The sequence below is a fragment of the Eschrichtius robustus genome, chromosome 11 (genome assembly GCF_028021215.1).
Source record: "Eschrichtius robustus isolate mEscRob2 chromosome 11, mEscRob2.pri, whole genome shotgun sequence".
Taxonomy (NCBI): domain Eukaryota; kingdom Metazoa; phylum Chordata; class Mammalia; order Artiodactyla; family Eschrichtiidae; genus Eschrichtius; species Eschrichtius robustus.
In genome coordinates, this window is record NC_090834.1 from 19,014,744 (window position 1) to 19,028,791 (window position 14,048).

The 14,048-nt window shown below is 56.2% G+C and overlaps 1 protein-coding gene across 2 annotated transcripts; it reads left to right on the forward strand.

The window, feature by feature from the left end:
- The first annotated feature begins 292 nt into the window (after positions 1-292).
- DRD2 (dopamine receptor D2) lies at positions 293-13,133 on the forward strand. 2 transcript variants are annotated; one of them, XM_068555164.1, is made up of 7 exons: positions 293-604; positions 5,619-5,728; positions 6,792-6,928; positions 8,092-8,282; positions 9,189-9,275; positions 10,874-11,201; positions 12,940-13,133. In XM_068555164.1, the coding sequence occupies exons 1-7, from the start codon at positions 320-322 to the stop codon at positions 13,131-13,133; spliced, it is 1,332 nt and encodes a 443-aa protein (XP_068411265.1). In that variant the 5' UTR covers positions 293-319. The 2 variants fall into 2 exon arrangements, with proteins under 2 accessions (XP_068411265.1, XP_068411263.1); XM_068555162.1 differs by lacking the exon at positions 9,189-9,275 and having other exon boundaries at positions 320-604.
- The last annotated feature ends 915 nt before the right edge of the window (positions 13,134-14,048 follow it).

Consider the following 14,048-nt stretch of genomic DNA (forward strand, 5'->3'; position numbering starts at 1 on the left):
ATAAATGGGTGAATGAATGATCAGCTCTTTTCAAGATCATTTATTTTATTATAGTTAAAAAATTGTACTTTCTCATTTGTTTTACCATCTGCAAGAACTTGCTAGCAGAAGAGTGGCAGCATGCCCCAATGTTTTAAAAAAACTGGGGGATGCAAACCTTAAATCCTGAGGCTGGAGAATTCTCTTTTAACCTCCTGTGGTAGGTTGTAGCCCCGGAGCCCTCTGTGGGTGGCCGCATGCTTTGGGAGGCCCTCCTGCTTACTCCCTGTGTCCGTTTCTCCTGGCCAGAGCCTGGCTACCCAGTGGCCCCGCTGCTCCCATGGATCCGCTGAACCTGTCCTGGTACGATGACGATCTGGAGAGCCGGAACTGGAGCCGGCCCTTCAACGGGTCCGAAGGGAAAGCCGACAGGCCCCACTACAACTACTACGCCATGCTGCTTACCCTCCTCATCTTCGTCATCGTCTTCGGCAACGTGCTGGTGTGCATGGCCGTGTCCCGCGAGAAGGCGCTGCAGACCACCACCAACTACCTGATCGTCAGCCTCGCTGTGGCCGACCTCCTGGTGGCCACGCTCGTCATGCCCTGGGTGGTCTACCTGGAGGTAGGTCTGGGCCCCTGCAGTGCTCGGGCGCCTTCCCCGGGAGAGTCCAGCCTCCCTCCAAGAGTGTGCCTTCTCGGGTGGGTCCTTCCTCCACTCTGGGCTCAGTCTTACAAAATGGGTAGGTCGTCTCCTTAACAATCCCGACTACCAGTTGTAAGGCGCTTAGTAAGTGCCAGGCCTCGCATCGGTCCTTCACATACAGCATCTCCCCACCGAGCCCTCGCGGCATCTTCTGGATGGTGAGCCAGACGGTCAGAGAAGTTAGGTGACTTCTCCAGCCTCACACAGCAGCTGGAATTCGGGCCCCAGGGTTGGTTCATTAGGTCGTGTTGAGCATGGGAGTCATCGACAAGGATCCCTGAGGATGGCAGTGGCTTGTGCCCCCAGGCCTGAAATCTTCATCCTTCTCTCCCCACTTCAGGATGCGGGCTGCCGCTCCCCGCTCTCCCCGCTGCCCTCCCCGCTCCTCTGTGTGTCCTAGCCTGTGTCTGGGACCTCCAGGTCAAGGCCACTGTGAACTGTGCCGTACCCCCTTTCCTTGGGAAGGACCGCATGGTGACGCATTGCTCGGCCGGGAACAGAGCCCGGCCCTGAGCCCGGAATAGTGAGTAGGCAGCCCCTGCTGTGGGCCAGGCGCTGCCGGGAGTTCCACAGACACATACTCAGCAAATACTCGTGCTGATTCTGAGTCGATATCATTCTTCTCGCTTTAAGGAAGAGGAAACAGAAGCTTTGAGAAGTTGCCCGTCTTTACCTGGATCACACAGCAGAGGGAGAAATCACTGAGAAGTCCTGAAGTGGGGACCCACCTCCAGGAGGACACTTCCCAGAGCTGGCAGGCAGATGAGGGAGGGCCTGGGGGATCTGGGTGGGCACAGGCTGGATCCTGCCACTTTCTCTGCCCTGGGTTCTGGGGTGGAGTCTGGATTCAAGGGAAGCTGACCAGGCATTCAGGAAAAAGCCAATGCCAAGGTCACTAAGATCTCTGAGCTGTTACCTCCCCGCCCCGGACGAGGGGGGAATTTACCTGTGCCATAGAGACAAGCCCCTGCCTGGGAGGGAAGGCTTCCACCTTTCAAAGAAAACATGAAACCTTTGTAGGTTTGAGCAGAGGAGACATCTAGGAGAAGAAGCGGAGGTGGGGAGGAGAGGCTGGTCTTACGGTCTCCACGTCCCCAGGGGCTCCTGTTGTCACTACCACACGGGCCCACATGGAGCTCTGGGCCATCACTCCCTTGGTTTCCTTTAGCACGGCTCAGACAGGCTGGAACTTTCAAAATGACTGGAATGTTAAGAGACAACCAACAAGAAACAAACGATAGATACAATACAACCTAAAAGCATACAGGCGCCACCGGCCAGCCGTCCAATTATTCCACGACTCCACGTTTGTGGGGACGCCTAGACTCTGTCCATCCCACATCCTGTCTGAGGGCTTCTCCCTGAGGAACCCCCTCTTGATTCTTACACTTGTTCCCGTCCTGCTCCCTTGAAAAGGAGGTTCCCAGGCCGCAGACCATCAGGTAAAAAATGATGGGTATCTGGTCAAGCAAATAACCTCTCCGTGCCTGGTTTCCTCATCTAGAAATGAAGATAATCACAGTGCTTATGTCATAGCATTGTTTGAGAATCACATGAATTAATATATGAAAAGTGCTTAGAATGGCAGCAGGCGTATAGTAAGCACCATGTAAAAGTAGTCATGGCAACGGTGATGAAGATGAAGATGCTGATAGATAGCCACACCTCTGCACGTTGAAGCACCCTCCCCATGCCCAGGCAAAGAGGTGCCCTCTTCCAGAGGGAGGCTTGCTCTGCCCAGGACTCTGGGCGTGGGATCTGGGGCTTCCAGACCCACCACCCCTACCCAGAGCCTCTAAGGGAGAGCCGCATCTGTGCTTTAGGGCTCCTAGGAATCTATAGGTTCTCGACACACATATTTTAAACATACCTGTTCACATTATTTTAAAGGTGAAGCTCAGTGTTTCAGGGGAGGGTGAAGAATGGCATCTCAGAGGGCAGTGCTCAAACTCTCCCATCAAACAAGAGCGGGACAGTGGGCCCTGCGACATTGTCTCGGGTACTTATTGTCCCTAGAGAATGTCCCAAGTGGAGTCTCACCCTATCCCAACATCCTGTTAAAGTATCCTCCCAACCATATACTGTACCCTCTCCAGAGACACTCTCGTTGTCCAGAATTTTCCAGCCTGTTCCATTTCCAGGGATGTTAAATGCCTCTGATAGCCTGCCGTGTTGGCATCGGGCTAGGTGGGGCTGGATGTGCATCATGTATTCTGCTCAGTATATGGGAAGCACGCTGGTTTTGGAGTGAGAGAACCAGGTTCAATTCCTGACCCTACCGCTTTCCACCTGGAGAAACCGAGAGAAGAGAGCCAGGGCCTGCTTGCCTGCATAGGCCATTTTGGCCTCACAAGCCTTTGAGGGGAGGCTTTGCCTCGTGCATTTTCCAGAAGAGCAGATGCAATTGCGAAAGTGGGCAGACTCAGATCCCTGTTCTTGACTCACTCAGTCAACAGGTATGAGCACATCTGCGTCCTGCCCCGTTCCTAGGGCCGGGCTCTAAGGCCCTGGCAGGGCCATTATAGGGCAGCCCGATGGAGATGACAACGGAGCAACCTCCACAGGAGATGTGGGAGCACGACGGGGCGGGGGGCACAGGACCAGGCCTGGAGGCGTTGGGGAAGGCTCGCAGGCAGAAGTGATGCTTTCAGAAGAGTTATCCCGGAGAGGAGCAAGGCACTTGCACTCCAGGCAGAGAAAAAAGTGTGCAAAGCCCCGGAGTGGAGTATAGGGGCAGGGGCGTAGCTGGCTGGAGGTTTCGAGGAGCGGTGGCCTCTGAGGTTTGCTGTCACATTCCATAGAAATGAGTGTAAAATGTTGGGAACCGTGCCTGACACACGTGTACAAGTCATTGTTAGGATTTAGCCAAGGCAGCTTGAGGCCCGTCCCACAGGTCTCATTCTGTGCAAGGATATTGAGGAATGTTGCCCAAAGGTGCGGAGGAAACAGCCCCGGAGTGGGGCTAGTATACCTGGGGGATGGTGCGCTCTCTGTTACTAAATTGCCAGGTGTTCTTGGGCAAGTCCTTTTCCTCCCTGACCCCAAGTTAGTCTACCCTTGCAGTTACAATCTCTCCTTTCCCACTTGGTGCTTATCTAGTACTTTTTACATAATCATCTCCTCTTTTGACAAGCTAGATTGTCCCTTCCAAGGCAGCTCAGGAGAGAGCATAGGATGTGCTGCCCAAAGAGCTTGCTTGAAATTCCAGCCCTGCTGCACACTAGCTGGGTGGTCTCATGAGCTTCATTCCCTCATCCAGGAATGGGCGTAAGCAATCTCCTCTTGTACGCGAGCTTTAAGAACAGTAAATGAGATAAAGTATGCGCCCACAGGAGATGCTCTATAAACAGTGGCTATCAACGCACTTTCTTGAGCCTCTGATTCAGAAGCCCCTAACTGCGTTCTAGAGCAGCTGCTCCTGGAACCTCGGAGGAAGCCCCGCCTTCTTCTGTCCTCCGGGAAGGCTTTCGGGGGGCAGGGATTGAGAGCTCCCTGAAGACTGTGTCAGGATTGTTCACCACGGTGCCCCAGAGTCTAGGACAGAGCCAGACGCATAGTAAGTTGTCCAATAAGTGTCTGTAGAAAAGAAAAAGCAGGGAGGACGGAAGGAAGCAGGGAGGATGGAGAAGACGGCCCTGATATCTCAGACCTAGATCCCCAGGGGAATGAGAGTAGTTTGGAAATACTAGTCCTAGGAGGGCGCCAAGGTGGAGCACAGACCATGTGGGCCTGGGACCCTCCCAGTAGTGTCTTAAAGGTAGATTCTCTTGATGCCAGGGAAGCCCCATCTATCCCCTTCCACCTGTGCCCACCTCCCTGGCCCCCGGATATCCAGCTGCTGCCCACCTGGCCAGCGTGGCGACACGAGAGGTTTCCTGTCTTCTGGGAAAAGCTGCAGTTTCCTCCATCACTGTGCTTAAATGCCAGCAGTTGGTTTTATGCCTGAGAGCAGCTAAGAGGACAGGGCTGAGAGTGAGCATTATAATTAGCCCTGCTGCCCTGCTGTGCCCCACAGAGTGGGTACTGCTCTGCTCCCGTCACTGGAAGGGGGCTTTCCTGCTCCTCTTTTCTCCAGTAGGTAGTAGTGCAAGTTGTGTCTCCCTGTCCTGACTCTGTCCTCAGGGATGGGGCCTGCTGCAACCTTCCACGGCTGCCAGGGCCAGCCTGCTGTGTGAGTGTGTGTGCCTGTGTGTGTAAATGGGAGGTGTCAGGGTGTGGGTGTGCATGGGGGGGGGGGTATGAACGTGTGTGTCTGTCGGGGAGGAAGAGGGGTGCAAAACGCCCTTGCCGTGAGCTGGACTCCTCATTTTACACTGAACCAGGGATGTATCGTTACACACCTTCCCCGGCCCGTCCTGCTTTTCTGAAAGCTCTAGCCCGGGCTTCCCTTCTCTTACTCTCTTAAGTGCAACGAGGAGCAGAAATGTCTTCACTGCTTCATAGTCACCGTCTTCACCGTTGTTCTTAACAGACACTTGCTGGGTCCCAACTCTGTGCCATACACCAAGGAGCAGCCCGGCTCCCCTAGAAACCTGGGCCAGGGCAGGGCAGAAGCTGAGCTGAAAGGCCTTAGGCGAGTCACTGCACTTTTCTGAGGTTCAGTTTCCTCACTGGTAACATGAGGATCGCAAGGTGTTCACACAAACGTTTTACAGGTGAGGGTTCAAAGCTGAGGCCCTTGAGTAAGTTGGTCATCTTTCTTCTAACAAACTTCTTGGCGCAAAGTGGCCTTATGTGTCTAGGAGGAGAAGGGGCCGGGGCAAAGGCCTCAGACACCCGTGGGTACAGCTCCCCATGGCTGCCCCTCTCCTCCCTCGGCCAGAGCCCCGCGAGACCCCCACGGAGCCCATGGCCCCATCTGCCGCGGGACACCGAGGTACAGTGCCTGAGCCAATCTCCTCTACCGTCCACCCATCATGTTGCTTTGTCCTAGGTGGTGGGCGAGTGGAAATTCAGCAGGATTCACTGTGACATCTTTGTCACTCTGGATGTCATGATGTGCACAGCAAGCATCCTGAACCTGTGTGCCATCAGCATCGACAGGTGAGCCCAGCCAGGATGGGAGAGGTGAGCTAGACCGTTCGCCTCTTGGGCTGCCCCGCCTCTTCTGCAGGGTCAGGCTCTGTCCATGAAGCTATACGGCTGGCTGTGTGCCTGTGAGCCCACGTGTTTGTGTGTGCATGTGTGCATGTACGCGTGCACGCGTGAGTGTGTGCACGTGTGTGGGAGAGGACAGACCCCTTAAAGGGAGACTGTCTATAGACAGTAATGCTACCAAGAACACCCAGACAGGGACAGGCATAGAGGAGAAAGCTCCTGACCTGACTGAAGCCCTAGCCCTATCACTTCTTACTTACGTGACCTTGGGCAGATTGTGGATGTTTTCAGAACCCTAGTTTCATTGTCTAGAAACCAAGCATGATGGCACCTGCCCACATGCGGGTCTAGTATCTGATTGTGCATTTTGCGCCCAGCACAGGGCACAAGGCCAAGGGGGCCCAGGTTCTGCCCACCTTGCTAAGCTCTATCCCCAGAGCCTTTTACTAATTTGCACACATGGGCCACATGGGCTCCCAGAGGCCCTGGCTCTACGCCCTTTGCCGGATTCTTGGAAGATGAATGGAACTAATGTCTCAGAAGTGCTGGGTAGGGCAACGTGTGGCATCATAAACAATTACCATTGTTATTATTTTCTGCTGAATGAGACCTAACCCTTGCTCTGAGGGTCCTGGCTACCAATCTATCAACAAACACTTCTACCCGCCATGGGCCCAGCACAGGCGCAGGGGGTACAGTTTCAAAGGTGCAAAGACCCAGGCCATGGCCCCTCGAAAAGCCTAAAATCCAAGCAGGGAGACTGGAGTGGCAGATATGGTCCAGGATTGAATGGTAGCCGGTCAGTCATTAAACACTTGATTAGCAGTCACCAACTGTCCTTGCTGTCTGAGTTTGGGGCAGGAGAGGGTCGATTTAGAGTAAACAGGAGGTGGACCAACTTTCCATCCTCCCAAAGTGGGGTGTCTCAGTTGTGCCAATGTTGTGGAGTGAGTGAATGGTCCCTGGGCCTGCACCCCAGACTCAAGGTTCCCGCCCTGCGCCCTCACAGGTACACAGCCGTGGCCATGCCCATGCTCTACAACACGCGCTACAGCTCCAAGCGCCGAGTCACCGTCATGATCTCCATCGTCTGGGTCCTGTCCTTCACCATCTCCTGCCCGCTGCTCTTCGGACTCAACAACACAGGTGAGTCCTGCCTCTGGTTGCCTGGGGCTCAGCTGGCCCCAGCCCTGGCCCTGTGCAGGACCTTGAGGGAGCTGAACCCTGGTGCGGACATGGGTGGTGACCCATCAGGAGCCTGTTCGCCACCTCGGACTGAGGCCAGGCTGAGTCTCCTGGGCCAAGCCCGACTCCGAGTTGTACCTGGTAAGGTCAGAGAGGAACAATGGCCTGGGGCACAAGGGAGTTGGGTGAGGAGTGGGGATAATGCTTCAGGAGGATGCCTGGCCATTTTCAACTTTGTTTGAATTGAAGCAGACCAGACAGCCTTGCAAAATGCATGTGTGTGCCTGTCTGTGTGTGTGCACACAGGGTAGGAGGCTGCTGGGCCTCCATCACCCCTGATAATAGTGTTTGTGTAATGAAGCTGAAGCCTCCGGGCTGGCCAAACCCAGGCCAGGCCTGAGCCACCTGGAGCAGGAAAGGTAGAAACAAGTAGGAGGCTAGCTCACTGTGACTGTGTCCTGTGCAAGGCAGTCAGGAGCGCCTCCGACAGAAGAGGCACAGCGACCGTCAGGGAGATAGATGACACCGGTGTGCCTCCAGAGACCATCACCGGACAGGACACAAGGAAGCCTTGAAAGCATGCGGTTCAAGATCTAAGTGTCATGGGAATTCCAAGAAGCAGGAATAGGGCTAAACGTGCTTGGATTAATCTGGAAAGGCCCTGGGAGAGAGGATAGACATCTGCTAGATCTGGAAGGGAACTTGGAAAGACATTGGAACACAGGTGAGTTCAGCAAAGAGGACCAAGTCATCTTGTCCCTAAAACTAAAAGGTGTCAGACCTCCCGCCAATACACAGGAAAGGCTAACATAATAGGTTACTCTTCTTCTACCATTTTCTTCCGTCATTTTGTCCCCAACACCGTGGCGCCACTTGTGTGCTCATGGATGACAAAACTAATGACGAAGTAACAAGGGGATATTAATGGAAACACTTGGAAACGGTCATCACAGCTTAGCTTTTTGCTCATGGTTGTTTTTAATACTCTGATTTATGCTGCACGTTTATTTACATCTAACGTTTCCAGGCCGCCTTAGGCGTCTAGTCATATTCTCGGTAACTGGGAAGGCACTGTGGCCCGGGGGGCCGGCCGACACACCCACCTGGGGCTCTCCTCCCCCCAGACCAGAACGAATGCATCATCGCCAACCCCGCCTTCGTGGTCTACTCCTCCATCGTCTCCTTCTACGTGCCCTTCCTCGTTACCCTGCTGGTCTACATCAAGATCTACATCGTCCTCCGCAGGCGGCGCAAGCGGGTCAACACTAAGCGCAGCAGCCGGGCTTTCAGGGCCAACCTGAAGGCCCCGCTCAAGGTCCCGAGATCCCCTCCCCCCATGTCCCTGCCTAACCGTGACCCGGGGGTGCGTGGGGTCCAGGCTGGAGGAGCTCCGAGGAGCTGGGCGCCGGCAGATCTCGAAGGCTGGGACCTCAGTGGGCGACTTGAATCTCCAGGGGGCGGAGGTGGGGGAGGGGGCGGAGACCACCTGGGAGGAGAGGACTTTGCATGGAGACCAGTGTCTGAACCCAGCAGCTCCTGGAACTCCACGTCTCTGCTGTCCTCCCTTTCTCCTTTCCTCACTCTGGCCCTTCTGCCTCCCTTTCTGTCCCTCTGAGGCCTCCATACCACCTCCTTTATCTCCCATGCTCTGTCCTCTTCTGTTCAAACCTCCTTGTACCTCACCTGCTCTCGCCTACTTCCCTCCTCTGCCTCTCTTTCTTTCCCATACTTGTGTCTTGTGACTTCTTCCCTCCGCTCAGCCCTCCCTGAGAAAGATGGTATGTGGGCACAGAAGGAACAAGAGCTTTGGTCTTAGACACATCAGGTTCAAATCCTGGCACCACCACTTTTTTGCTGAGTGACCTTGGGCAAGTTGCTTAACTTCTCTGAGCCTGTTTCCTCATCTGTTAAACGTGAATCAAAATACAGATCTCACAGGGTGGTATTGACAATTCGGTGTGAGAGGGATTGAGCATGCCTAGTAGGGTGCCAGATCCTTAGCAGGTGCCACATAAAAGTCAGGGCCCTGTTGTCCCTCATCCTGCCCACCTCTTCCCATCACAGTACCGAACCTCACCCTTGCCTCGATTGCCTCCTCAGGCCCCCGCCCTCCTAATGTCTGCCCTTCTCTGAGCTCCTGTGCCCAGTCTGACTACCCTGCATTGGGATTCTGTCGCCAGCCCCCTCCCCGTCATGACCCATGTGCTGGCTCACTCCACAGGGCAACTGCACTCACCCTGAGGACATGAAACTCTGCACCGTTATCATGAAGTCTAATGGGAGTTTCCCTGTGAACAGGCGGAGAGTGGTAAGTGTCCCGGTCAGGGACCTGGACCCTGGTCTCTGCCTCTAGGGAAATGCACCTGCCATGATTCTCGAAGACCTCACCAGCTGGTCAAAGGGATAAGCACCTCCCAGGATCCCCCACTTTGTTTCAGCTGAGGCCAGGCTTACCACACACACTCGTAAGCAGGCATGGAGCAAGACAGCTCAACTCTGCAAGGCACAGAGGGGGACCCGTAGCCCAAGGAGATGGCTGGGAGAAAGGACTTGGCCATGTAACAGTAACAATAATAATAATGGCTATGACCATTAACTGAGCACCTACCATCTTCCTAGTATCTCATCACATCCTCACGGCGACCCTGAGAGGTAAGTGTTCTTGATCTTACGGATCTTCGTTTCACAGAAGAGAAAGAGGCGCTCCGAGAGGTTAGGTAACTCACCCAGGCCAAAGAGTTAGTGAGAGAGTGAGTAGTCGAGTCCAGACCTAAGTGACTCTCTGAAATCCATGCCCGTGTTCTTTCTACTTGCATACGCTGCCTTACAGACAGGCAGCTTCTGGGGCTGGAGGCTGGGTGCTGGGGGAGGAGGGAGCAGAGCGGCGTGGGGCTCCCGGTGAAGTGCAGCCTGTAAGGAGAGCCCAGAGATGCAGAGTCCCAGCAGACCCCAGGGTCTGCTCAGTGAGTAGCACTAGGGTCCAAGCAGCAGATGTCCCATCCCCTGGGGTGAGAAGACGATGGGCCAGGGAATCCACAGAGAGCTGCACGCCAAGTCCAGGTCAGGTGTTTCCAGGAAGCAGGGCCCCTGCTCTTCACTTGAACATTCCCTGTTCACCTGCAAGGGCAGGACTCCAAGCAACCGTTTGAGATAGGGGCCGAGACAGGGACTCAGGATCGGGGCACCTGGGCACACAGTGAGGCTGCGTTTCAGAAGCTCAGGCTGGGACCCTAAGGCCTGGAATAAGGGAGCATGAGGAGGGACCTGAGGCCAGGGCCCTCAAGATCAGCCCAGCCAGGAAGATGTGGGGACCCAGGGGTCCACCCTTCGGCCCCTGCATCCGTCTACCAGGAGAAATGGAGCTCACCTGTGAGTGCTGGTACAGGTGCCTCGGGTCAGCCTGACAGCCCCTGTTTCAGCCTGGCAGGAAGAACAGGGCTGCCCTCGTGCAGTTAGAACATGAGGTCCTGGAGGCAGGCACTGAACGCCAATCAGTAACTTATTCCCGGCAGCCAGCTGGCGCCTGGCACTTAGCTGGCACTCAGCGAGTGTTACTCAGCTCATAAAAGAGAAGTGCCTAGGTACAAAGCCCCCACAGAATGGTGGTGGGGTCGCTGAGGCTGCCTGAGGATTGCTCTGCGAAGGGGGCCAGGGGTGACCTGGCAGGCGGGGACTGCCTTGGGCCCTGGGTCCTGCACCCAGACAGTCCCTGCCTCCCAATGATCTTCCCCCTTGCCTCTCTGGCAGAGTGACCCTGTGGTGCTTGTAGGAGTCTCCGTAGGGGGATAATGAAGGGCTGGGTGGGGCTGGGTGAGGCCAGGTGAGGCCAGAGGGGCCGGGTGAGGCTGGGTGGCTGATGGCTGAGAACTTGCCTGGCTCTACCCAGAGCTCTCTGCCTCTGTGCAGGAGGCTGCCCGCCGAGCCCAGGAACTGGAAATGGAGATGCTCTCCAGCACCAGCCCGCCCGAGAGGACCCGGTACAGCCCCATCGCGCCCAGCCACCACCAGCTGACCCTCCCCAACGCATCCCACCACGGCCTCCACAGCACACCTGACAGCCCTGCCAAACCACAGAAGAACGGACATGCCAAAGACCACCCCAAGATTGCCAAGATCTTTGAGATCCAGTCCATGCCCAATGGCAAAACCCGGACCTCTCTCAAGACCATGAGCCGCAGGAAGCTCTCCCAGCAGAAGGAGAAGAAAGCCACCCAGATGCTCGCCATTGTTCTCGGTGAGTCGGCCCTGGCTGCTGGACCCCGGCTGAGAAATGGGCCCATCACTGTAGGTCCCATTACTTACCATTGCTCGCTAATCATGGCTGGTAGGTCACAGGACTGGCACTTTTCAGGCACAGGTCAAGCCCATTGACATATCTGACTAGGTAGATCCTATAATTATGCTCATTTTAAAGATGCAGAAACTAGGGTTCAGAGAGCTTTTGTAACTTGATCAAAGAGGATACAGGATTTAAACTCAGGCATCCCCACCCCAGAATCTGAACTTGACCAGTTTACCATAATGACCCCCAGAACCTCGTGACCCTGGGTAGGTCATTTCTCTCTCTCATCTCCCCATCCGTAGAGAGGAGGTTACTTTTCAGGGTTGTCGTGGTCATCAAATGATACACGGTGGTGAAAGCATTTTACAAACTACAAAGCCGTACACACAAGCGTTGTTAATATTGCTATTGTTGAGGAATCAGGAAATTCACTTGCCTCAACCAAGACCCGGTGGGACCAAAGATGTGAACAGTAAACGGGGCTGTGAGGGGGCCCCCGATCTAAATGAGAGTGAGTGAGACAAGGCTTTAGAATAAATTCTCTTAGAAAACCAGATAATAAAGGTCAAGAATCAAGGGCTGGACTGATAGGGGTGATGGGTACAGGATGGAGGGACTGATGTGTCTCTGCCTTCCGGGCGGCACCCAGGGTAGTTGTGACACCCATCCACACCCACCATCCCTTTGGCCTCCCAACAGTCCTATGACACGAGAAGGACAGGTGTCACTGTTCTGGTTTTAATGAGAGCTCGCGGTCATAGCAGGTTAGGGGACCAACCCGTGATCACGCGGCTGGGAGAGGCAGAGCGGGCTCCAGCCCGGCCCTCTGCTCCAGTCCTGGGGGTCTCTGCTTTGCGGCCCTGCCCTTCCCAGGCACTGCTCCATCCCCGGGGAATTCCCGTGTGCCCGTGTGGCATTCTGTGCGGACGGTGCCTCCCCACGGCGCGTCCCACCAAACAGGAGGTCCTGAGTTAGGCAGGCAGAGCGGCGGGCAGGAGGTCGGACTCGTGACAGCCTTGCGTCCCCAGGCGGGGATTAGCAAGGGGTGTCCACCAAGGGCTGGGGAAGCTGGGGGAAAGCGTAGCAAGAGCCTGGCCACTTGGGGACCTTGAGAGACTGGAGTTCAGATCTCGGCTTTGCCACCAAGAGTGGAGTGGCCTTGCGCACATCACAGAGCTGTTCCCGAGCCTCGGTTTCCCGCCTTCCTCGCGGGGATGCCAAGAGGACTAAGCGAATGGGCATCCAGCTCTCCCTCTGGCCCCAGCCGCGCGCTCCCCACGGCAGTGAACAAACTCTCCACTCCCAGCTTCCGCGGAAGGTCGTCTCAAAGACGACGAGGCAGTAGAGTAGATATATCCATTTCTACCAGCTGACCTGTGTCAGTCAGGGTGTTGAGCGTTCGGATTTGTTGTCAAGCCCTTTATCCTCCCCGATGAGGTGGGTATCGTTATAGACACGGCACAGGCAGGAAAACGAGGCTGAGGGAGGGGAGGTGACTGCAAACTGGGGTCAGAGGCAGGTCCAGCATCCAAGACCGCGGCTCCCCCTGCAGTGCTCTTGCAGCCTTGGTGCCTGGGCGGGGCCTGAAGCATGCGATCCAGGTCCTCCCCCTCTGCCCCACCCGGCACAGCCTCCCCACCCAGCCCCTCCCCGTCCCCCGGGCACCCCTGACTGCCCCCCTCTCCCCCAGGCGTGTTCATCATCTGCTGGCTGCCCTTCTTCATCACCCACATCCTGAACATACACTGTGATTGCAACATCCCGCCCGTCCTGTACAGCGCCTTCACGTGGCTGGGCTATGTCAACAGCGCCGTGAACCCCATCATCTACACCACCTTCAACATTGAGTTCCGCAAGGCCTTCCTGAAGATCCTACACTGCTGACCCTGCTGCCCACCTGCACAGCAGCCTGCTTCCCAACTCCCCGCCCAGCGGCCCTGCCTCGGGCCCTGGGAGCCGTGGGCCGGGTGGCGCAGGGCAGACTCGGCCTTCTCCTCGCCCGCAGGCCCCGCGGTGTTAGCTTGGCTCCACGGCCCTCACTGACCGCACACCCTCGCTCTGCCAGGGCAGTGCTAGAGAGCCAGGCACGGTGCCAGCCCTCGGGCCGGACCCCTGGCTCAGAGGCAGCTCACGGAGCCCCGTCCCACTTCCAGACCCCCTCTCCTTGGCACCAAAGACACAGCCACCTTCTCTGACCTTTCTCTGGGGCTCTGGGGTTGCTGGGCCAGTGTCAAAGCTCGGAGGCCATGCTGGCCTGGTCTTCACAGGCCTGTGCTGGAGCGGGCAGTGGGGAGCGACGGACAGTACACACCCCTCAAGGCCTACACCAGGGAAGCCAGAGCTCTTGCCAAGGCCCCAGGCAACTTCAGGCCAGGGAGACCCATGTACATACCAGGTCTGGATGGACCCCAGAGAAGCCCAAGCCAAAACTTCACCTCTTCTCCCACCTGAGCCTGGCAGGAGCTGCTACTTCCATCCACAGCAGTGGGTCCCGACCTCACCCAGCTCCCCGTGAGGTTTCCATACTCCAAGAGCCCAGGAGGGTCTGCGGGGAGAGGACCACCCCTACCCCAAGCCCACTCTGCTGCCCCCCTGACGGACGTGGGTGCCTCTCTGTAGCAAATGTTGGGCCAACCTGGGAGAGCTGGCAGGGAAGGCGGGCACGTGACACGTCTGGGGCTTGGGTTGGGGGTGTCTGAGGTCCTTTGGGAGACTGCCCCTGACACCCTCTGCCGCAAACCACGTCCTTTTCTCTTCCTTTCGCCTCTCCGCTCTCCAGTCCTCTTGGCCCCTTTTCTT

Excerpts from the sequence above, each read along its gene's own strand:
- DRD2 (XM_068555164.1), top strand. The coding sequence starts at position 320 with ATGGATCCGCTGAACCTGTCCTGGTACGATGACGATCTGGAGAGCCGG. Across the intron at positions 605-5,618 it reads CCTGGGTGGTCTACCTGGAG|GTGGTGGGCGAGTGGAAATT; the intron begins GTAGGTCTGGGC and ends GCTTTGTCCTAG. Across the intron at positions 8,283-9,188 it reads ACCTGAAGGCCCCGCTCAAG|GGCAACTGCACTCACCCTGA; the intron begins GTCCCGAGATCC and ends CTCACTCCACAG.